General features: G+C 48.5%; 2 protein-coding genes across 14 annotated transcripts in view; one reads left to right on the top strand and one right to left on the bottom strand.

Annotated features, from left to right (window-relative positions):
- Positions 1-16,141, top strand: part of ADAMTSL2 (ADAMTS like 2) — a 112,680-nt gene extending 96,539 nt beyond the window's left edge. For 11 of the 12 annotated variants that reach the window (XM_083161101.1, XM_083161100.1, XM_083161102.1 and 8 more), the window contains 6 exons: positions 3,398-3,553; positions 3,970-4,140; positions 6,426-6,602; positions 7,023-7,167; positions 8,226-8,382; positions 13,807-16,141. In XM_083161101.1, coding sequence (XP_083017227.1) covers positions 3,398-3,553; positions 3,970-4,140; positions 6,426-6,602; positions 7,023-7,167; positions 8,226-8,344 — 768 coding nt within the window. In that variant the 3' untranslated portion in view covers positions 8,345-8,382; positions 13,807-16,141. The remainder of the gene's footprint in view (positions 1-3,397; positions 3,554-3,969; positions 4,141-6,425; positions 6,603-7,022; positions 7,168-8,225; positions 8,383-13,806) is intronic. The other variant, XR_014460989.1, reaches the window with a different exon arrangement.
- Positions 16,142-16,296: 155 nt separating this feature from the next.
- The window catches only part of FAM163B (family with sequence similarity 163 member B), a 59,785-nt gene continuing 52,746 nt past the window's right edge, over positions 16,297-23,335 (bottom strand). For both annotated transcript variants that reach the window (XM_083161113.1, XM_083161114.1), the window contains exons 2-3: positions 21,504-21,619; positions 16,297-20,884 (exon numbers count right to left, since the gene is read on the bottom strand). In XM_083161113.1, coding sequence (XP_083017239.1) covers positions 20,501-20,884; positions 21,504-21,596 — 477 coding nt within the window. In that variant the 5' untranslated portion in view covers positions 21,597-21,619 and the 3' untranslated portion in view covers positions 16,297-20,500. The remainder of the gene's footprint in view (positions 20,885-21,503; positions 21,620-23,335) is intronic.

Here is a 23,335-nt window from a genome sequence, read left to right on the forward strand (position 1 = left end):
TCTCAGTCTGTGGCTTCCTGCTGCCTCCATTCCCCTCCTCACATCATGTCACTGCCCCTGTCACATGCAGCCCTGTCCTCAGTGACACATCACTCATCTCCTGATATACTCTGTGCTGCTGGGGACCCTGCTCCTCCCACTATATAACTCTCAGTCTGTGGCTTCCTGCTGCCTTCATTCCCCTCCTCACATCATGTCACTGCCCCTGTCACATGCAGCCCTGTCCTCACTAACACATCCCTCATCTCCTGATATACTCTGTGCTGCTGGGGACCCTGCTCCTCCTGTAATACTCTGTGCTGCTGAGTACCCTGCTCCTCCCACTATATACAGATGTGCCCCGCTACAATGTTGCTGTGTATCACTAGCTGGCTCCCATTAGAATCTCAGCTTAGTGAGCATAAGGTCCTGCCAGCCGCCATCCCTCCCAACATGAGTGCAGTGTACCCCCAGCCTGGCACTGCACTCAGTGCTGCCTGTGTGCGGGGATACAAGCTGTGCTTGTAGGTTAGATGAGCCGTTGTCTGGGGGTACAGGGTGACCCGCAGGGCAGGACTAGGTCACCAGTGTCTCTTCTGGTGCGCCTGCATTAGTGCTTCCTCCCACTGCCAACGATGCACCAGGACACTGTGCCACATGCTATACTCCTGCTCTGGTACCGAGGAATATTCGGACACATTCATTACTGGCTTCCGCTGGTGCATGGCAAAGTGGCAGGTTAGTATGTGATACTGGCCCAAATCCAGGGAGATGCTGCCAACCACAATCAGCTTACATGGTAAGGAGAAGATCACATAGGCACCGCGCAGGTAGTCACACTGTCCTTCCGGTCTGGTAATGATATCACTGCTCCAGGTGAGGTTATTGGTGCAGCTCCCCCTCCACTTGTGTAATGGCTGCTGGTAGTCTTACAGTTCTGCAAAGCCTCATAAATAGCCATAGAGCATCCTGTTATTACAATTGTATATTGTTGTTCCCTACACTTGTCATTGTGTACTCTCTATCTAGCACTACTGCCTCACGGCGCCGATGTCATGGGTTCAATTCCATCCATGGCCCTAACTTTGTGGAGTTTGTATGTTCTCCCCCATACTTTCGTGGATTTCCTCCGGGTACTCCGGTGTCCTCCCACAATCCAAATATATAAACATTAACCCTAGAATGACTGTGTGTGTGTGTGTGTGTGTGTACATGTGGTAGGGAATATAGATTGTAAGCTCCACTGGGGCAGGGACTGATGTGACTGTCCAACTATTCTCTGTACAACACTGCGGAATAGGTTTTCACTATATAAATAGCTGTTAATAAATAAATTATTATTATGTTGTTGCTATCACAGTATTTCATTACTTTGTTGCCACTGTCTCTGTTGCCCCTTTCTGTCCTTATGCTGCTACTGTTGATGCTGTCACTGTCTATCCTTACTATTGTCACTGTCTAGCTGTCACTGTCTGTCCTTACTCTGTTGTCACTGTCTACCCTTACTCTTGCTGCTGTCGCTGTCTATCCTCACTCTTGGTGCCGTCGCTGTCTATCCTCACTCTTGCTGCCGTCACTGTCTATCCCTACTCTTGCTGCCGTCACTGTATCCTTACGCTTGCTGTTGTCACTATCCTCAATCTTGTTTCTGTCACTATCTATCCTTACTATTGTCGCTGTCACGGTCTATCATTACTCTTGTCGCCGTCACTGTCTATCCTTACTCTTGTTGCTGTCACTGTCTATCCTTTCTCTTGTCACCGTCAATGTCTATCCTTACTCTTGTCGCCGTCACTGTCTACCCTTACTCTTGTCGCTATCACTGTCTATCCTTACTCTTGCTGCCATCACTGTCTACCCTTACTCTTGCTGCCATCACTGTCTACTCTTACTCTTGTCGCCGTCACTGTCTACTCTTACTCTTGTCGCCGTCACTGTCTATTCTTACTCTTGTCGCCGTCACTGTCTACCCTTACTCTTGTCGCCGTCACTGTCTACCCTTACTCTTGTAGCCATAACTGTCTATCCTTACTCTTGTTGCTGTCACTGTCTATACTTATTTTTGCTGCTGTCACTGTCTACCCTTACTCTTGTCACCGTCACTGTCTATCCTTACTCTTGTCTTCGTCACTGTCTATTCTTACTCTTGTCGCCGTCACTGTCTACCCTTACTCTTGTCGCCATCACTGTCTACCCTTACTCTTGTCGCTGTCACTGTCTACCCTTACTATTGTCGCTGTCACTGTCTATCCTTACTCTTGTCGCTGTCACTGTCTATCCTTACTCTTGTCGCTGTCACTGTCTATCCTTACTCTTGTCGCCGTCACTGTCTATCCTTACTCTTGTCGCCGTCACTGTCTATCCTCACTCTTGCTGCTGTCACTGTCTATCCTTACTCTTGTCGATGACACTGTCTACCCTTACTCTTGTCGCTGTCTATCCTTACTCTTGTTGCCGTCACTGTCTATCCTTACTCTTGCTGCTGTCACTGTCTACCCTTACTCTTGCTGCTGTCACTGTCTATCCTTACTCTTGCTGCCGTCACTGTCTATCCTTACTCTTGTCGCTGTCACTGTCTACCCTTACTACTGTCACTGTCTATCCTTACTCTTGTCACTGTCACTGTCTACCCTTACTCTTGCTGCCGTCACTGTCTACCCTTACTATTGTCGCCGTCACTGTCTACCCTTACTCTTGTCGCTATCACTGTCTATCCTTACTCTTGCTGCCATCACTGTCTACCCTTACTCTTGCTGCCATCACTGTCTACTCTTACTCTTGTCGCCGTCACTGTCTACTCTTACTCTTGTCGCCGTCACTGTCTATCCTTACTCTTGTCGCCGTCACTGTCTACCCTTACTCTTGTCGCCGTCACTGTCTACCCTTACTCTTGTAGCCATAACTGTCTATCCTTACTCTTGTTGCTGTCACTGTCTATACTTATTTTTGCTGCTGTCACTGTCTACCCTTACTCTTGTCGCTGTCACTGTCTATACTTATTTTTGCTGCTGTCACTGTCTATCCTTACTCTTGTCGCTGTCACTGTCTATCCTTACTCTTGTCGCTGTCACTGTCTATCCTTACTCTTGTCGCTGTCACTGTCTATCCTTACTCTTGTCGCTGTCACTGTCTATCCTTACTCTTGCTGCTGTCACTGTGAACACCCAGCTTGCATATGGGAGGGATACTGGCGCTGTGGATTACATTCTGGCATCCTGCGCAATCTGTTCCTCAGTAGATAAAGCCTTTGTACGCTTATTTCTGCGCAATGCTGCAGGTGTTATTAGCGTATATATCAGTGTTTCCCAGGCAGGGAATACATAGTAATGCTCCTGAGCTCTCTCATTGTTCCATATATAACACGTGTCATATGAGCACACTGCCGTCTGCTGTTCCATAACACGTGTGTTTGTCTCAGTGTACAGCCAGGTGCGGCGAGCGGAGTGTTGTCATCAGGGATGTGCGCTGTTCTGAAGACGAGGCGCTCTGTGACCCAGGAACAAGGCCCCCATCGGAGAAGAACTGTACGGGGCCTCCGTGTGACCGGCAGTGGACGGTGTCAGACTGGGGGCCTGTAAGTACCTGTACCGTGCTGTGGCTGACACACGTACCACCTGCATTCTATATGCAAGTCATTGGACATAGAACATCGCCATAGTATATGTTATCTGCGCTGAATGCTTCCCTGTTGCTAAAATGATGTTGGTCCATTTAAAGATTCCACAATCTACAAATGATCCAATTATGTTCAAGCTAAAAGCAACTTGTAATTCTCTGCTGCGGGCATTTAACGGGTATTGCTAGGCAACGGTTTCCAGGGAGACTGCCTATTTTTAGTGGTAATTGATGAGTACCAATAGAGGTAGAAAATAGATTTGGGATAGGGACCGTCTGTTCTGTGCGGTGGAAGTGTCACCCCTCCTCGTCCTATTACAGTTCCATGATGTTCTTTATGTGAGTATGACCTAAGGATCCCCACTCTTCTTACAGTGCAGCGGATCCTGCGGCCAGGGGAAGATGATAAGACACGTATACTGCAAAACGGCCGACGGAAGAGTGGTCCCCGAGTCCCACTGCAATCTGGAGACCAAACCGCTGGCCATCCATCCTTGTGGGGAGAAGAACTGCCCCCCACAATGGCTGAGCCAGGACTGGGAACGGGTAAGGTACCCTGGCCGGTATATGAAAGGAACTAAGCAGCCAATGCAACACACTGGAATAAACAGAAACCTCAGCATTTGATTGGTTGCCAGGGATTATGGAAAATGTAATCTCATAATAGTGTACTCATTTATTATACAGGACCCAAATTATTAACTACTGAACGTGAGCTGCTGTATCCCTGCCCCATGGTGTGCTGCTTCCGGGACATCAGGAGCTGCTGTGTTTTGTCCCTGTCCCATGGTCTACTGATCACGGGCCATCCAGGAGCTGACATATCCTGTCCCTGTCCCTTGGTCTAATACTCCTGGGACATCCGCAAGCTGCCGTATCCTTCCCCTGTCCCATGGTCTACTGCTTCCGGGACATCCCCGAGCTGCCGTATCCTGTCCCTGTCCCATGGTCTACTACTCCCGGAACATCCCCGAGCTGCCATATCCTGTCCCAATGTCTACTGCTCCCTGGACATCCCCGAGTTGCCATATGCTGTCCCTGTCCCATGGTCTACTGCTCCCAGGCCATCCCTGAGCTGTCGTATCCTGTCCCATGGTCTACTGCTCCTGGGACATCACCGAGCTGCCGTATCCTGTCCCATTGTCTACTGCTCCCTGGACATTCCCGAGCTGCCATATCCTATCCCTGTCCCATGGTCTACTGCTCCCGGGACATCCGCAAGCTGCCATATCCTGTCCCAGGGTCTACTGCTCCCGGGACATCCCCGAGCTGCCGTACCCTGTCCCATGGTCTACTGCTCCTGGGAAATCTGCAAGCTGCCGTATCCTGTCCCTGCCCCATGGTGTGCTGCTCCCGGGACATCCCCGAGCTGCCATATCCTGTCCCTGTCCCATGATCTACTGCTTCCGGAACATACCCGAGCTGCTGTATACTGTCCCATGGTGTACTGCTTCTGGAACATACCCGAGCTGCTGTATACTGTCCCTGTCCCATGGTGTGCTGCTCCCGGGACATCCCCGAGCTGCCATATCCTGTCCCTGTCCCATGATCTACTGCTTCCGGAACATACCCGAGCTGCTGTATACTGTCCCATGGTGTACTGCTTCTGGAACATACCCGAGCTGCTGTATACTGTCCCTGTCCCATGGTGTGCTGCTCCCGGGACATACCCGAGCTGCTGTATCCTGTATCTGTCCCATGGTGTACTGCTCCTGGGACATCCAGAGCTGCTGTATACTGTACCATGGTGTACTGCTCCCGGGACATCCAGAGCTGCCATATCCTGTCCCTGTCCCATGGTGTGCTGCTACCGGGACATCCAGAGCTGCCATATCCAGTCCCTGTCCCATGGTGTGCTGCTCCCAGGACATACCCGAGCTGCCGTATCCTGTCCCTGTCCCATGGTGTGCTGCTTCCGGGACATCCATAGCTGCCATATCCTGTCCCATGGTGTGCTGCTCCCGGGACATCCCTGAGCTGCTGTATCCTGTCCCTGCCCCAGGGTGTGCTGCTCCTGGGACATCCCGAACTGCCGTATCCTGTCCCTGCCCCATGGTGTGCTGCTCCCGGGGAATCCAGAGCTGCCATATCCTGTCCCTGCCCCAGGGTGTGCTGCTCCTGGGACATCCCGAACTGCCGCATCGTGTCCCTGCCCCATGGTGTGCTGCTCCTGGGGAATCCAGAGCTGCCGTATCCTGTCCCTGCCCCATGGTGTGCTGCTCCTGGGACATCCCGAACTGCCGCATCGTGTCCCTGCCCCATGGTGTGCTGCTCCTGGGGAATCCAGAGCTGCCGTATACTGTCCCTGCCCCATGGTGTGCTGCTCCTGGGGAATCCAGAGCTGCCGTATCCTGTCCCTGCCCCATGGTGTGCTGCTCCTGGGGTATCCAGAGCTGCCGTATCCTATCCCTGCCCCATGGTGTGCTGCTCCTGGGACATCCAGAGCTGCTGTATACTGTCCCTGCCCCATGGTGTGCTGCTCCTGGGACATCCAGAGCTGCCGTATCCTGTCCCTGCCCCATGGTGTGCTGCTCCTGGGACATACCCGAGCTGCCGCATCCTGTCCCTGTCCCATGGTGTGCTGCTCCTGGGACATCCAGAGCTGCCGTATCCTGTCCCTGCCCCATGGTGTGCTGCTACTGGGGAATCCAGAGCTGCCGTATCCTGTCCCTGCCCCATGGTGTGCTGCTCCTGGTACATCCAGAGCTGCTGTATCCTGTATCTGTCCCATGGTGTGCTGCTCTCGGGACATCCCTGAGCCTCAGCTGCTAGTTGGGTGCCAGTGTTCTGTCCCTGGCTGGTTATGGATCTCTTTTCTTGCTTTCCCTCAGTGTAATACAACCTGCGGCCGGGGAGCCAAGCAGCGAATCATCCTGTGCCTGGAGGTGGCCAATGGGAAAGTTAAAACCCGCAGCCCCACTGACTGTGACGCAGCCAAGAAGCCGGCCGATGAGACCACGTGCTTTGAGAGACCATGTTTCAAGTGGTACACTACTCCCTGGTCTGAGGTAGGAGGCGCTGCCTGGTGCTGGTGAGGTGCCATTAGGTGAGAGTCCCCCGTATGATGCTGTTGCCTATCTGCAGCCGCATTGTCAGGGATAATTATTATTATAGTTTAAGGCTCATCCTGATTACAGAGAGGTCATTTCCTAACCCTGCCAGTGCTAACCTATAGCACTGTCAGGGTGCAGCCAATAACACTGATTCCTGACGCATCCGCCCTATTCCAGCCGGTACAATAAACGCCCGGTTATGGTAACATTGGGCTGGTATGTCTTCAGAGCGACATATAGGGTTACAGTGTAATGTATGCGCCATAGATAATGGGGTTCCACTGACACAATCCAGGATTGTACTGCTGAGCCCTATAGCCTATCCCTAGCCCCGTCCAGCGTGTCATACTGACCCCACTCTCTCTGACGTTAAAGTGCAGCAAGACCTGCGGGGTGGGCGTCCGAATGAGAGATGTCAAGTGTTTCCAGGGCAGAGACATAATTCGGGGCTGTGACCTATTGATGAAACCTGTCGGGAAACAGACCTGTGACTTGCAACCTTGTCCCACTGATCCACCTGGTGAGTCCGCTGTCAGCCACTAGAGGGCAGAGGTAACCCACTGTTACTAACCAGCCGCTGCTACACCACGTTTCTGCTGTGCTTCTGTCTCGGCTAACCTGCATGCCCAGTATCTAGTAATGTATGCCTATACCCATGTAATGTATGCCTGTACCCATGTATGCCTGTACCCATGTAATGTATGCCTGTACCCATGTAATGTATGCCTGTACCCATGTATGCCTGTACCCATGTAATGTATGCCTGTACCCATGAAATGTATGCCTGTACCCATGTATGCCTGTACCCATGTCTCTGGCGGCAGCGAGGAGATAGTGATGGTGCTATTCAGATGGGTTGGGATCATTTGGTCTACAGCAAGTTGGTCGAGGAGCATTAGGTTGACACCGTTGGGTTGACATGGGACAAGGTCGAAATGGAACTAGGTCGACAAGGATTTAGGTCAACAGGTCAACATAAGTATTAGGTCAACAGTGTCTAGGTCGACAGTCAAAAGGTCGACATGGACACAGTTTCCAGTGCACTGTATCCCCTTGCTTCGCTCGCAATGCTTTGGGCACGGTTTTATTCTCCCACCGCACCCTAGTGGATGGTAGGGCATGAAATACCGCCTGTCTGCACATGTCGGCTGAAAAAACAGTGAAAAACCCCATGTCGACCTTTTGGCTGTCGACCTAGACACTATCGACCTAATGCTTGTGTCAACCTAATAATCTGTCGGCATAAACCCATGTCGACCAACTTGCTGTATACCCAATGACCGTATCCCATTCGGATTACCCTTTCATTAATGCTGATTTGATTGGTTAGTCCAGTAACGGGGCGGGAATACAGTAATCATATTATTGTCTATTGTGTCGCCTTTCGCTAGCAAGTGCCGCACCGGGTCCTGTCGCTCTAATGTTTCTGGGTAGTGCCATAGCTGTATACCATAATGTATGATATGTATATGGGCATTACTCTGGTATGTAACCTCTCAGGGCTGGCAAGGGGTAGTGCCATAGCTGTATACCACCTTCCAGGTATATGTGCCCCATCCTCTCCCTCTCTTCCTGCAGATGACAGCTGCCAGGACCAAACTGGAACTAACTGCGCTTTGGCCATCAAAGTGAATCTGTGCAGCCACTGGTACTACAGCAAGGCCTGCTGCCGCTCCTGCCGCTCTGCCCACTCCTAGTAATGACAATCTGCAGGGGAGACTGTATCGCCTCATAGGTAACGTGGTTATAGAGACAGCACCAACATGCCTGCTTATCTGCCCCCTGGACATATTACCGCTATCCACTACTAGCAGGGACATGGCAGATCACAATACAGCACTACTATAGCGCTATACTATAATTACCTCTGTACACACCTGGAATGTAGTGCACTTTACCGCTATCCACTACTAGCAGGGACATGGCAGATCACAATACAGCACAACTATAGCGCTATACTATAATTACCCTCTACACACACCTGGAATGTAGCGCACGTTACCGCTATCCTCTACTAGCAGGGATATGGCAGAACACAATACAGCACAACTATAGCGCTATACTATAATTACCTCTGTACACACCTGGAATGTAGTGCACGTTACTGCTATCCACTACTAGCAGGGACATGGCAGAACACAATACAGCACAACTATAGCGCTATACTATAATTACCTCTGTACACACCTGGAATGTAGCGCACGTTACCGCTATCCACTACTAGCCGGGACATGGCAGAACACAATACAGCACAACTATAGCGCTATACTATAATTACCTCTGTACACACCTGGAATGTATATTTGTGTATTGCACAAAAAGCGCTAACCCTCACTTAGTGAGTACTAGTATTAGTGACTGTTATATTAAATATAAATACGTGATACATAAACAACACTCCAGATTATATAATGTGTCTGCAAAAGTTTTGTGGTTGGCCTAATTCCCGTAGGACCGAAAAAATGTCTTTTTGTGGTAAAACTTCTGCGCCTTCAGTGTTGACATATAATCAAGACGATTATGTGGTAATCTTTAAAGTGCTTTCTATGTGCGTACCAGATTGTTTCAGGCAATATCGCACGTAGAGGTATCTTTCACTCCGAAGTGCTCCCTCTTCCTTTTATTTTCAGGCTCCGCCGATTGCGTAGGGCAGGGGTGTCAACCTCAAATTCATCGGGGGCCGCATCAGCAGTTTGGTCACCCTCAAAGGGCCAGTTGTATCTGTAGGACTATGTGTCCACTCTTTATTATCATAATCGTGTCCTTCATACAAGTATGTCCCAAATAATACCACTGTAACTCAGCAGTAGCATTTCCCTCCTGCTATTGCTGTGAACTGCAGTGCATCAGGGCACACGCTGCCTGCACAGGGGGGCAGCACTCAGTCTTATGGCATATGTCCTGCTTATTATCATGGGACACAGCAATTAATGATGGGCTGCAATGTGCCAGTGCACACACACACATATAGGCAGAGAGTTTGACACTTACCCGCTCTGATGCGTCCACTCCAGTCTGAGCTGCTCCACCACCAAGGACACAGCTGCGCTCTCACACAGGCGCATTTCCCCCTCCCTCCTGTGAGTAGCGCTCCTCGCACTATCTATCCAGGAGTGGGGGGCAGCGTGCTCCCGGTCACTGTGCAGTGCACACTCAGCAGTAAGTGACCTGGAGCGCACAGCAGCAGCAGCACCATTCACCACGACGGACCTGCTCTTTCCTCTCTCTGGCTCCTATACAGCAGGTGGGAGCGGAGGAGGGGTTGACGACCGGCGGCACTGTGCTAGAGGGCAGACGTTCTCTGGCTTGTTGGCTGCCGTGCATGCGCTGAAGAGGCGGCTTTCTTGTTTTTAAAAAAAAAAAAAACGAGAATAAAAGGTGAAGGCTGGCGGCGGCTGCGTGGGCCACATGAAGAGGTCTGGCGGGCCGGATTTGGCCCGCGGGCCTTGTGTTTGACACCCCTGGCGTAGGGCATTCGATTGCGTATGAAAATTCCCAGAAGGAGATATTAGGAGTTTACAAAATATTTGTGAACATATGTGCAATCAAAGTGATGCCTTATAATAAAGTGCTTGTGCTTGTGCAAGAAAAATTATTATTAAGGGTGAACAAACGCCACCTTGTGGCTATCCTTATTTAATTTTCACACGTGTGATCACCCTGTGATAAAAAGACTTTTTTCAAAAAACAGGTACTGAACTCACACTGTGAATGCCTTTATCCGGATGTATTTCCCTTCGGGAGTAGTACAAGACCCTTAAAACCAAAAAAAGCTCCCACCAAGGGAAAGGCTGATAGCGTAATATTGTTTCATAAAATACATTTATTTAAAAACAAACACGCATATATAGAAAAAAACAGTAAAAAATGGACCCGTACATTTGACTTAAAAAGACATGCTTATCTGATATAGGTCAGCGGGAATGGAGAGGTGTATAGCCCGACCGGTTTCGTCCCTTCCTTGTGTTCTGGGACTTCCTCAGGGGTTTAGAGATGAGGTGACATGCATCTAGGGTGTATATATACCCTGTGCTAACTCTATTAATTGCTTGGCGTCTAGACTGGTGTAATGCGCATGCGCAGAACACCCGCGTTGTCATGACAACTTCAGTTATACTTCTAACTATAGGTGCTGCTAACGCGCATGTGCGGGGCTCCCGAAAGCTCGCGAGAGTACGCGAGTCTTCAGTGACTGCTCTGATGTCAGAGCTTTAATCTATTCTTCGATAGCTTTGCCGCGATCTCGCGGGATCACGCTCGCAAATGCGCGAGACTTGGCTGATTCACCAGCGTGAACTGGCCTTCAATGAATGCTCTGATGTCAGAGCCTAGTTATATTCATTGATGGGTTTACCGCGATCTCGCGGGATTACGCTCGCAACTACGCGAGAGTTGGCTAATTCAACAGCAATATATAAATCTTGCTGTTTATATAACTAACTAACTTACATAGGAAACAGCAAGATTTATATATTGCTGTTGAATTAGAAGTATAACTGAAGTTGTCATGACAACGCGGGTGTTCTGCGCATGCGCATTACACCAGTCTAGACGCCAAGCAATTAATAGAGTTAGCACAGGGTATATATACACCCTAGATGCATGTCACCTCATCTCTAAACCCCTGAGGAAGTCCCAGAACACAAGGAAGGGACGAAACCGGTCGGGCTATACACCTCTCCATTCCCGCTGACCTATATCAGATAAGCATGTCTTTTTAAGTCAAATGTACGGGTCCATTTTTTACTGTTTTTTTCTATATATGCGTGTTTGTTTTTAAATAAATGTATTTTATGAAACAATATTACGCTATCAGCCTTTCCCTTGGTGGGAGCTTTTTTTGGTTTTAAGGGTCTTGTACTACTCCCGAAGGGAAATACATCCGGATAAAGGCATTCACAGTGTGAGTTCAGTACCTGTTTTTTGAAAAAAGTCTTTTTATCACAGGGTGATCACACGTGTGAAAATTAAATAAGGATAGCCACAAGGTGGCGTTTGTTCACCCTTAATAATAATTTTTCTTGCACAAGCACAAGCACTTTATTATAAGGCATCACTTTGATTGCACATATGTTCACAAATATTTTGTAAACTCCTAATATCTCCTTCTGGGAATTTTCATACGCAATCGAATGCCCTACGCAATCGGCGGAGCCTGAAAATAAAAGGAAGAGGGAGCACTTCGGAGTGAAAGATACCTCTACGTGCGATATTGCCTGAAACAATCTGGTACGCACATAGAAAGCACTTTAAAGATTACCACATAATCGTCTTGATTATATGTCAACACTGAAGGCGCAGAAGTTTTACCACAAAAAGACACCTGGAATGTAGCGCACGTTACCGCTATCCTCTACTAGCAGGGACATGGCAGAACACAATACAGCACAACTATAGCACTATACTATAATTACCTCTGTACACACCTGGAATGTAGCGCACGTTACCGCTATCCACTACTAGCAGGGACATGGCAGAACACAATACAGCACAACTATAGCGCTATACTATAATTACCTCTGTACACACCTGGAATGTAGCGCACGTTACCGCTATCCTCTACTAGCAGGGACATGGCAGAACACAATACAGCACAACTATAGCGCTATACTATAATTACCTCTGTACACACCTGGAATGTAGTGCACGTTAACGGTGTCTGACAAATCTGCTTGTGGTTTATTTGTCAACATTTCCAATAGTCAGAGAAGTTAGTTGGGACTAAATAGCAGATATATGGTTATATACACCCCTCGGGGAAACACCTAGTAACACACGGCATCCTCTGCACTCACAGGTCTATAAAGACCAGGGCTATTTTTCAGCAGGCTCCAGCAGAAACTGAGGCCCTTATTCTAGTTCACTCTTTCTGACAAAATATTTCTTAGATGGACAAAACCATGTGCACTGCAGGTGAGGCAGGTGTTACTTGTGCAGAGAGAATTAGATTTGGGTGGGGTTTTACACCTGCCTCACCTGCAGTGCACATGGTTTTGTCCATCTAAGAAATAATTTGTCAGAAAGAGTGAACTAGAATAAGGGCCTCAGTTCCTGCTGGAGCCTGCTGAAAAATAGCCCTGATAAAGACACATATCACACGCCAGTCTTTGGTCTCTACAGACACAGATCACACATCAGTCGTCCCTGGTCTATACAGACACAGATCACGTGCCATTTCCTGGTCTATAGACACAGATCACACATAAGCCATTAGTCCCTGGTCTATACAGACCCAGATCATATACAAGTCATTAGTCCCTGGTCTATACAGATGGGATGCAGTGTCCACGACACCCTCGGAGGGAGAATAAATTAGTGTGCCGAGCGTAGCGAGGCACCAGGGCCGCCTCGTGGCGAGCGCAGCGAGCCCGCAAGGGGGGGCAATACAGGTCCCCCCCTTGTCGGGATTTCGGCGGTCGGGATTCCAGCGTCGGGATTCTGAATGCCGGGATTTAATACTGAATCCATACAGACACAGTCTATACCAGTGATAGCCAACCCTAGCCCTCGAGAGCTACCATCAGTTCACATTTTCCAGACAACCTACAGATGGGTCTTGTCCCATCCTTGCTGGCGGGTCGCCATGGCGTCTGCGCTGGCGACCCGCCAGCAGCCACGCCAGCGAGGAGACTGAGACGCGCGTGCGTCTCACGCGCACGCGCGTCTCAGTCTCCGTCGCTAGCGCGACGGAAACCCTGTCCGTCTCCGCCTCAGGGAGACGGACAGGGTTAGGGGGGGGTTAGGGGGGGTGCGGGCAGTCGGCGGGGACCCCGGGTTACCGCCGGCAAGCCGGCGGGGACCCGGGGAAACGTATGGAAGCGCCGTCGGAAGGGGACGCGCGCGCCTCTCGTGCGCGCGCGTCCCCTTCTCACGATCGCCATAGCGCTGGCGGGGGATGGCGGCTGGCGACGCCAGCGCCATCCCCTGCCAAGATGGGAAAAGACCCATCTGTAGCTGCTGCACAGCTGCACTCATTAATCACTGACACATTTTAAGATACACAGATGGAGCTAATTAGCTCACTTGTGATTCTGTGAGGAGACCTGCAAAACATGCACTGTTGGTAGCTCTCAAGGACTAGGGTTGGCTACCCCAGGTCTATACTGATAACAAGCCTACAAAAATCCTACTGACAGGTGCATGTTTTCTGTTGTTCCAGAGTGAATGCCTCCGTTGCCTGCGGACTGAGTTGCCAGGTCAGCCATATGAGTAAATCGTTTTTACAAGTCCCGATAGAGCATCGGCTGCATCACACAGCCTCACACGTCTCCTGCGGGGGTGCACACGCCTATTGTATGTTTCTCATATCTGCCATAAGATTCATGATGCGACAACGACCTGCGCATCTGCGCACGCAAGGGGCTTTCATTGTAAACCAGGAGAGTCGTATTTACTTTCAGGCTGAAGGGAATTGGCCTGTGCTGTTTTCTGTAATGTAACTGTATCCCCCAAACGGGCGGCCTCCGGCGCTGAGCATCATGGGAGACACATCCGGAAGTCACCTAGCTGGACCTGAGACGCATTCCCTGTGTGGAAAGAAGTATCGGTATTATCAGATGAACTTGTAATATGAAGGTGTAAACTTTCCGTACATGTAACAGTGGCTGAGAGCTGCAGTCAGACCCTGACACCCCATTATCACCCGATACACCCCATGGAACGTAACACTATCGCTGATCTTATCGGACCATGTCCAGTACGTAGGACCCGGATTACACCGACTCCCTGCTACATTGCTGACAAAGAAGGGGACATACCGGCATCTTGAGCGAGGCTTTGCGGTGCCGGAGGACATTGAAGTAGAGTCCACTGGAAGAGTTTGTCCAATCAGCCAAGTGTAAACCATCTCTTACAAGACGCCTATTCTAATGAGGGAGATGACATGGTAAATACGGAGTTACCACGAGAGGAAGGACGGCCCACGCCCGAGGGGTTTGCTGCTGAATTTCACATCTCCTGTAAATGGTTTTATTTATTGAGACCCTGACGAGGAAAACTCCAGTAGGTCTCCCCTATTGTAGGGCTCTAATAGCTGTGACCTATCGGATGGAGGTTATAGTAAGCCCCCAGAACATCCTGCCATTGTGCTGTCACTTGTATGACCGATGTGTGTGTGTACGGAACCGTTATTGGTGAGATAATCGCTCATTACACCACTGCAGCATGGAAGACACAGGGCCGGATACAGGTTTGCTAACAAAGGAAAAAAGAGCACACAACTGGGCAAGCCCATGCTGCGCTGCAGGGGGGAAGATGTAACGTGTGCAGAGAGCGTCAGATTTGGGTGGGTGATATTGTACTGGCTGCTTTATTTTTACACTGTCATTTAGAGTTCGATTTGAGCACACCCCACCCAAATCTAAAGCCCCATACACACCAGCCGATATCGGCAGCACTCCTGAGCAAATGATACAGTAAACACTGAGCGATATCGTTCAGTGACATCTTCCGTGGTCCCTCTTGAGCGGGTATGGATTGTATGGTCGACCTAAAGATGGTCGACAGTCATTAGGTCGACACCACTAGGTCGATATACTGCAAGGACGACATGGGTCAAGGTCGACACAAGCATTAGGTCGACAGTCAAAAGGTTGACATGGGAGTTTTCACGTTTTTTTTTACCCGAATGTCGACAGTCGACATGGATACATGATTAAGTGCACCGTGTCCCCTCGCATGGCTCGCTACACTCGGCACACAATTTTATTCTCACACCACGCTCTAGTGGATGGTAGGGCATGAGATACTGCCTGTCGGCACACGTCGGCTCAAAAAACAGTGAAAAACCCCATGTTGACCTAATGACCAGTCAACCTTGTCCCACGTCGACCTAGACCCATGTTGACCTTGCAGTATGTCGACCTAATGACTGTTGACCAACCGACAGTATCCCTCTTGAACATGCAGTCCCTGACGATATGGTCAACATTGACCGGCATGTACAGATGACAGTGGATATCATAGAGCGCACAACGTTAATGATACTGAGTGTACACACTGGGCTGTATGAACGATATATCATCTGGTGAGTATGGGGCTTAACGCTTTCTGCATGTTACATCTATCCCATCTGCAGCGCAGCATGGTTTTGCCAAGAAACCTGAACCAGGCTAAAAATGCTTAAATCTTAGAGTGGGTTTCTGATCTTGTGACGTCAGAGATGCCACCTTGTGTCTGAATCTCACGCTTTCAAAATTATTTTCATATATATATATATATATATATATATATATATATATATATATATATATATATAGTCTCGGTGTAACAATGTGATGGGATCAGCGCTCTCTGTAGACGCCTTTCCCATGGGGATACGATGTAGGGGCAACTGCTAACTGCTCTGTTACGGAGCTCCGCCGGCCCTTTCTATCTGAACGAACACAAGCCTTTATTATATTTGCCTATACATAATTGACTGTAACACATATAATAACCATCAGTCATTTTACCTTCTCTGTACATTGTAATAAAACATTATTATTTATAAAAGATTGATAGTGTTCCTTCTCTTTTTGGCAATACCTTCCTGTAACGGCCGATGTCATGCATCTGTCGCGCAGCACTGCTATCATGCAGCACCGCTGTCATGCAGCACCGCTATTGCGCAGTCAGGACTCATTGAAATTACATGACAAAAGTCTTTACAAAACTTCCATAGAGTACTTTATTTCACTTCATCTTTCTCAGTGAGTCCTGATAAATCCTACAACAGATTAACAAAGGTGCAATATCTTTTATTACTGTGAAACATGACGTTTTTGCAGATATACTGAAATAAATATTGAGTACAGTATACAGAGAATTAAAGCAAAAGCAAGCACTTTCCAAAAGTAGATGGTCGGCGAAATGTTTTATAGTCACCTGTTTTCTTCATGTAGCTGAGACAGCCATGTCTATGGGTTGAACCATTTGCATAGGGATGCAGCCTATCATGTCACTAGGAGCCAGTGACATCACTAGGTGCCAGAGACATCACTGAGAGCCCAGCCTATCTGGTCACTAGAAGCCAGTGACATCACAGAGAGCAGCCAATCCAGTCACTGGGAGCCAATGACATCAATGAGAGTGCTGCCTATCTGGTCACTAGGAGCCAGTGACATCACTGAGAGTGCGCCCTATCTGGTCACTAGGAGCCAGTGACATCACAGAGAGCGGCCAATCCAGTCACTAGGAGCTAGTGACATCACTGAGAATGTGGCCTATCTGGTCACTAGGAGCCAGTGACATCACGGAGAGTGCAACCTATCCAGTCACTAATGACATCACTGAGAGTGCGCCTTATCCAGTCACTAGGAACCAGTGACAGAGTGCAGCTAGGAGCCAGTGACATCACTGAGCGTGCAGTCTCTCCATTCACTAGAAGCCAGTGACATTACTGAGAGTGCAGCCTGCCCAGTCACTAGGAGCCAGTGACATTACTGAGAGTGCAGACTATCCAGTCACTAGGAGCCAGTGACATCACTGAGAGTGTAGCCTTTCCAGTCACTAGGAGCCAGTGACATCACTGAGAGTGCAGCCTTTCCAGTCACTAGGAGCCCGTGACATCACTGAGAGTGTAACCTATCCAGTCACTAGGAGCCAGTGACATCACTGAGCGAGAGTGCAGCCTATCCAGTCACTAGGAGCCAGTGACATCACTGAGAGTGCAGCCTATCCAGTCACCAGGAGCCAGTGACATCACTGAGAGTGCAGCCTTTCCAGTCACTAGGAGCCAGTGACATCACTGAGAGTGTAACCTATCCAGTCACTAGGAGCCAGTGACATCACTGAGCGAGAGTGCAGCCTATCCAGTCACTAGGAGCCAGTGACATCACTGAGAGTGCAGCCTATCCAGTCACCAGGAGCCAGTGACATCACTGAGAGTGCAGCCTTTCCAGTCACTAGGAGCCAGTGACATCACTGAGAGTGCAGCCTTTCCAGTCACTAGGAGCCAGTGACATCACTGAGCGAGAGTGTAGCCTATCCAGTCACTAGAAGCCCGTGACATCACGTTACTATTGAAGTCATTAGTGGAAGGCTGTATTCTCATGCATAATGATTCAGCCCAAGACATTATTATTTTTGCTGTGAGCAGGTGACAGGACGCTGTAATACATTTAAACAAATGATTAGTCCATCAATGTACAGAGCAGAAAAGTCACTTCCTGAGCCAACGGCGAAACGCAAGCAGGTCACACCCGTCCTCTGTTGTGAATGGAAGGCCGTATCCCTTCCAGAAATCGCTTGAGATGACCGCGGCAATGGTAAAATGAAGTGGACCACACCACGCGGTGCTACTGGGAAACACTGGAGTAATATCCTTCCTGCGCATTGTTTCCTGCGGTCTGTGGTGCAGTAAAATGGATGGGTCTTATTTGCACATCGCTGGCTACCCGCAGTCACTTGGCGGGGAACCAGAGCTTTGCACAGTCTCATGTTGTTACAGATCCTGGTTAGATGCTAATAAGAAAGATATATTCACTACTGGACAGATAGTATTTATAACGACCAATCAGAAGTATTGCTGCAGAAACCGGTTACTGTGCTGCTGAATGATTGGTGTATACCAAGTCCCAGATCTCCCAGACCATGCAGAGGTGAACGAGTGAAATCAATCATTTTAGCAGGTGGGATCGCGGAAGGTAAACTGTGAAACATGGTTTGTCGGGAACAACTAGTAGCTTGAGAGTGTAGAGGATTCATGTCTTGCTAATATCATTAATATGGTAATGGTGGGTGATCACTTTAATGGAACATTATTGCTAAATACGTCACGTGTGACGCTGCTGCTGAAGAACAGGCGATTACATGGTCGGAAATGTTGCACTAGGAAACCACGGACAGACAACGCTGCAGTAAATCCCCACGGTGATTGAGCCCCAGTTATATGGTATGGTGCTAATGGGCCCATTTATCATCGGAGCACACATGCAATGCGAGCTAGGTGGCATTTACCCCCCAGGATCACATTGCAATACTGTATGTAATGCTTTCGGTTCAATGTATCACCCTGCAGGAGGAGCCCATCCCTGCGCGCTGCTTCTCTGGGTGCCGGCGGTCTGTGCATGCACGGTTAGCACAGACCGCACTGCCTCGCCATCGGCAGTCCGGCCTGTAGCCCATAGGGCAATTTCCCACTTTTCGGCTCCTGCCGGGCGGCGGAAATCCCGCACGGCTAGGAAGCCGTGCTGCACACATCAGTTTAGAATGGAGGGGATGGCCACAGCCCGGCAGCCGTCCCTTCCAGAGGCGGGATCCGGCTGCAACCGGACGGCCGGGCCGTGGCTGTCTCGTGTGAATGGACACAATAGTGTCCATTCACAACTACTGTGCACGGCACGGCTTTCTGGCCGTGCGGGATTTCGCCGTCCGGCAGGAGCCGGAGTGTGTGAAACCACCCATAGGTTACAGTGGGCTACCACCATCTCAGAATGGTGGTGGCCGCAACCATTGGGGGATGCGGCAGCCAGTAAAGCAGGAGGGATCGCAGCAGCAACAACATAGATTCTGATGATACTTAAAATTTGCAGCTAATCCGGGTGAAAAGGGGCGTTTTCAGTGAATTAGCTGCAAATATTGGGGCAGATGTATTAAGCCTGGAGAAGAGATAAAGTGGAGAAAAAGTAAAATGAGATAAAGCACCAGCCTATCAACTCCCAACTGTCTTTTTCAAACACAGCTGATTGGCTGGTGCTTTATCTCCTTTTACTTTTTCTCCACTTTATCCCCAGTTTATCTCTTCTCAAAGCTTAATACATATGCCCCAATATGTGATAAATGGGCCCGATGTCTGCTAGCGGTTTGTCCAGCAATGGTCGCACCTGTGAGAATGAGGATACTGTACAGGAGATGTCTCAGAGCCCCCTCTGGCCTATAGCAGTGCATCTCAAGCTGTTCTTCAGCAGCTGAGGTTCATTAGTTTTGGGGGGGTTTTTTTGTCTCGGGCAATTAAATGGATAAAATAAATGTTGATTCAACCCTATGTGTACCATGTACCCATAACCTGTACGATCACCATACATACAGTCATTATAAAAAATACCCCGCCACTCTCACATTTACGGCACTGAGTTTATTATATATATATATTACCACTTCGGAAGATAAACAGATCCCCCTCCCCCCGTATTTTATATAATATTATATAAAAACATCCCAGTCTATAAATATATATATATATATACTGCAGCTCAAACTCTCCCTTCGGGCCTGGAGGACACTAAGGAGAGTCTCCTTTCATTGGGTAACAACACCACCCCCACCCCCACCCCCAGCTGCCGTATCCTACCTGACATTGGTGTGTATATAAATAAGAGGTTCCCCCTTCTCCCTTTGCATAAATTCTGGACCCCCGATACTGTCCTGGTAACTGCATCCCAACCATACAAACATCGGCTACATCACAAAGTTGCATCAATAGTAATTTGCAGACGTAAGACGTGAATGCCGACACAATACTGAGCATTCCGACACGTACACGTTATAAAGGAAATAAGTAATTAACCACCAGCCCCCACCACGATCCGGATATTTCCGACCACTTGGTTTTTTCTCATTCTTTTTTTTTGCTTGACATTAAAGTGACATATTATATATGTATATACTCATATCGGTACATAATGTATAAATACATTCATAGTTTTAAAAACACTTTGCCATTAATGTAAAAGTTGATAGAGTATAACACTGGGGAGACTGGTGCAGAATGGGAAACGCTGTAGTTATACTGTGCGTTACTGTCCTGGCACAATATGGCCGTACGCGGGCAACAGAAGCTTCTGGATTTCATTTTTAAGACAAGGTTTTGGTGTATTCCCTTCGGCAAGAACGGATTAGTGGTGAGCAGAGAAGTGGTACTGAGCATTGCCACGTCACACGTCAGTGCTGATACTGCGGCTGCGGGAGAAGGCCTCCCTCATTGCGGTCAGGCGGTTGGGATTGAGCACCTGCAAGCTGCTCAGGTTAACCGGCAGTTCGATCTCTTCTTGGCTGATCGTCTTGTAGGTGATTCGCTCGCCGCCATTTCGGATCTCCTCCGGCGGTTGCAGGAGGAAAGCCGGCGGCTCATTGTAGGAGCAGCCATGACACACGCTCCGGTAGGCCGGGTGCTTTTTGTTGTAGGGGGAAGCGTAGACGGAGGGGCCATTGGCCAACACTACATTACGATTGCAATGTACCGGCGGGAATCGGGAATGGACAGCGAAATCTGGCTCTTCCTCATCCTCTTCCGAGTCCTCCTTCTTGCAGCAGTAATACTGAGGGGGGGAAAACACAGTGTAACCAATGCAGCCAGACAATTAGCACTCTAGTCAATGGCAGGAAATGGGCGGTGGAAGTGATACTGAGCGGATAAGTTATACTGTGTACTCGTGTGACGGTGGCTGCACCTACACAGGACCTTATGGTATTCGTGCGGCTGCTCCGTCTTCTGACTTTTCCTACATTTATCGCTTTGCTCTTCAGCAAAGTTTTTATAAAATCTATGTACAGATCCTCCTCATTGGAACCTGCTGCAAATCACCTAGGACCTGCGCTTTACCTAAGACAGGGGTAGGGCAACGTCTGACACACACCACCTTCTGTGGCACTACACATCCCAGCATGCCCTACCACTATTTTTTTCTGGACGGCATGCTGGGATGTGTTGTTCTCCAGCTGCTGGAAGAGCCACACATTAGCATAGCCCTGGCTTAAGCTGTATTCCTGTCACATACAATTGGGTAAGAAACAACCAATTTACCGATTGGCCTGGTGATATAAACACGATGCTGAGGAGCACTGAAGTGAGACTTTGTAAAGGTTGTAGGGGCCTACTTGTTATTAATCATGCAGGCGGATCTGCTCCACCTGCGTCCTCAGAGGTCGCCACCTTACCTGTAGCCTGCAATAGCAGAGGACTGCGATAATACACAGAAGTATAACAGTCGCTAAGATTCCACCGGTGATGACCACAGTCCCAGCTGTCATTCGACCGTTTCTCCATTAACCACCTAAGAGACAGGAAAAGATTATTAGTCATCTAAAAATCATCTTACAAAATATCTTGTGTATCTGCTCGGCGACACAAGAAGTGACACATCTACCCAAGTATACAGGATAGAGACACATAGAACACAGGATGTGACACATCTACACAAGTATACAAGATAGAGACACATAGAACACAGGATGTGACACACATCTACACAAGTATACGGGATAGAGACACATAGAACACAGGATGTGACACACATCTACACAAGTATACGGGATAGAGACAGACAGAACACAGGTTGTGACACATCTACACAAGTATATGGGATAGAGACACATAGAACACAGGATGTGACACACATCTACACAAGTATACAGGATAGAGACACATAGAACACAGGATGTGACAAAAATCTACACAAGTACACATGATAGAGATACATAGAACACAGGATGTGACACACATCTACACAAGTATACGGGATAGAGGCAGACAGAACACAGGTTGTGACACATCTACACAAGTATACAGGATAATAGAACAGGATATGACACACATCTACACAAGTATACAGGATAGAGACACATAAAACACAGGATGTGACAAAAATCTACACAAGTACACATGATAGAGATACATAGAACACAGGATGTGACACACATCTACACAAGTATACGGGATAGAGACAGACAGAACACAGGATGTGACACATCTACACAAGTATACGGGATAGAGACACATACAGTAGAACACTGGATGTGACACATCTACACAAGTATACGGGATAGAGAAACATAGAACACAGGATGTGGCACATCTACACAAGTATACGGGATAGAGACACACAGAACACAGGATGTGACACATCTACACAAGTATACAGGATAGAGGCAGACAGAACACAGGTTGTGACACATCTACACAAGTATACAGGATAATAGAACACAGGATGTGACACACATCCACACAAGTATACAGGATGGAGACAGACAGAACACAGGGTGTGACACACATCTACACAAGTATACAAGATACAGACAGAACACAGGTTGTGACACATCTACACAAGTATACAGGATGTGACATATAGAACACAGGATGTGACACACATCTACACAAGTATACGGGATAGAGACAGACAGAACACAGGTTGTGACACATCTACACAAGTATATGGGATAGAGACACATAGAACACAGGACGTGACACACATCTACACAAGTACACAGGATAGAGATACATAGAACACAGGACGTGACACACATCTACACAAGTATACGGGATAGAGTCAGACAGAACACAGGTTGTGACACATCTACACAAGTATATATGGGATAGAGACACATAGAACACAGGTTGTGACACATCTACACAAGTATAAGGGATAGAGACACATAGAACACAGGATAGAGATACATATAACACAGGATGTGACCCACATCTACACAAGTGTATGGGATAGAGACAGACAGAACACAGGTTGTGACACATCTACACAAGTACACAGGATAGAGATACATAGAACACAGGACGTGACACACATCTACACAAGTATACGGGATAGAGTCAGACAGAACACAGGTTGTGACACATCTACACAAGTATATATGGGATAGAGACACATAGAACACAGGTTGTGACACATCTACACAAGTATAAGGGATAGAGACACATAGAACACAGGATAGAGATACATATAACACAGGATGTGACCCACATCTACACAAGTGTA

The sequence above is a fragment of the Crinia signifera genome, chromosome 9, assembly GCF_055691185.1.
Source record: "Crinia signifera chromosome 9, ASM5569118v1, whole genome shotgun sequence".
In the NCBI taxonomy this organism is placed as follows: domain Eukaryota; kingdom Metazoa; phylum Chordata; class Amphibia; order Anura; family Myobatrachidae; genus Crinia; species Crinia signifera.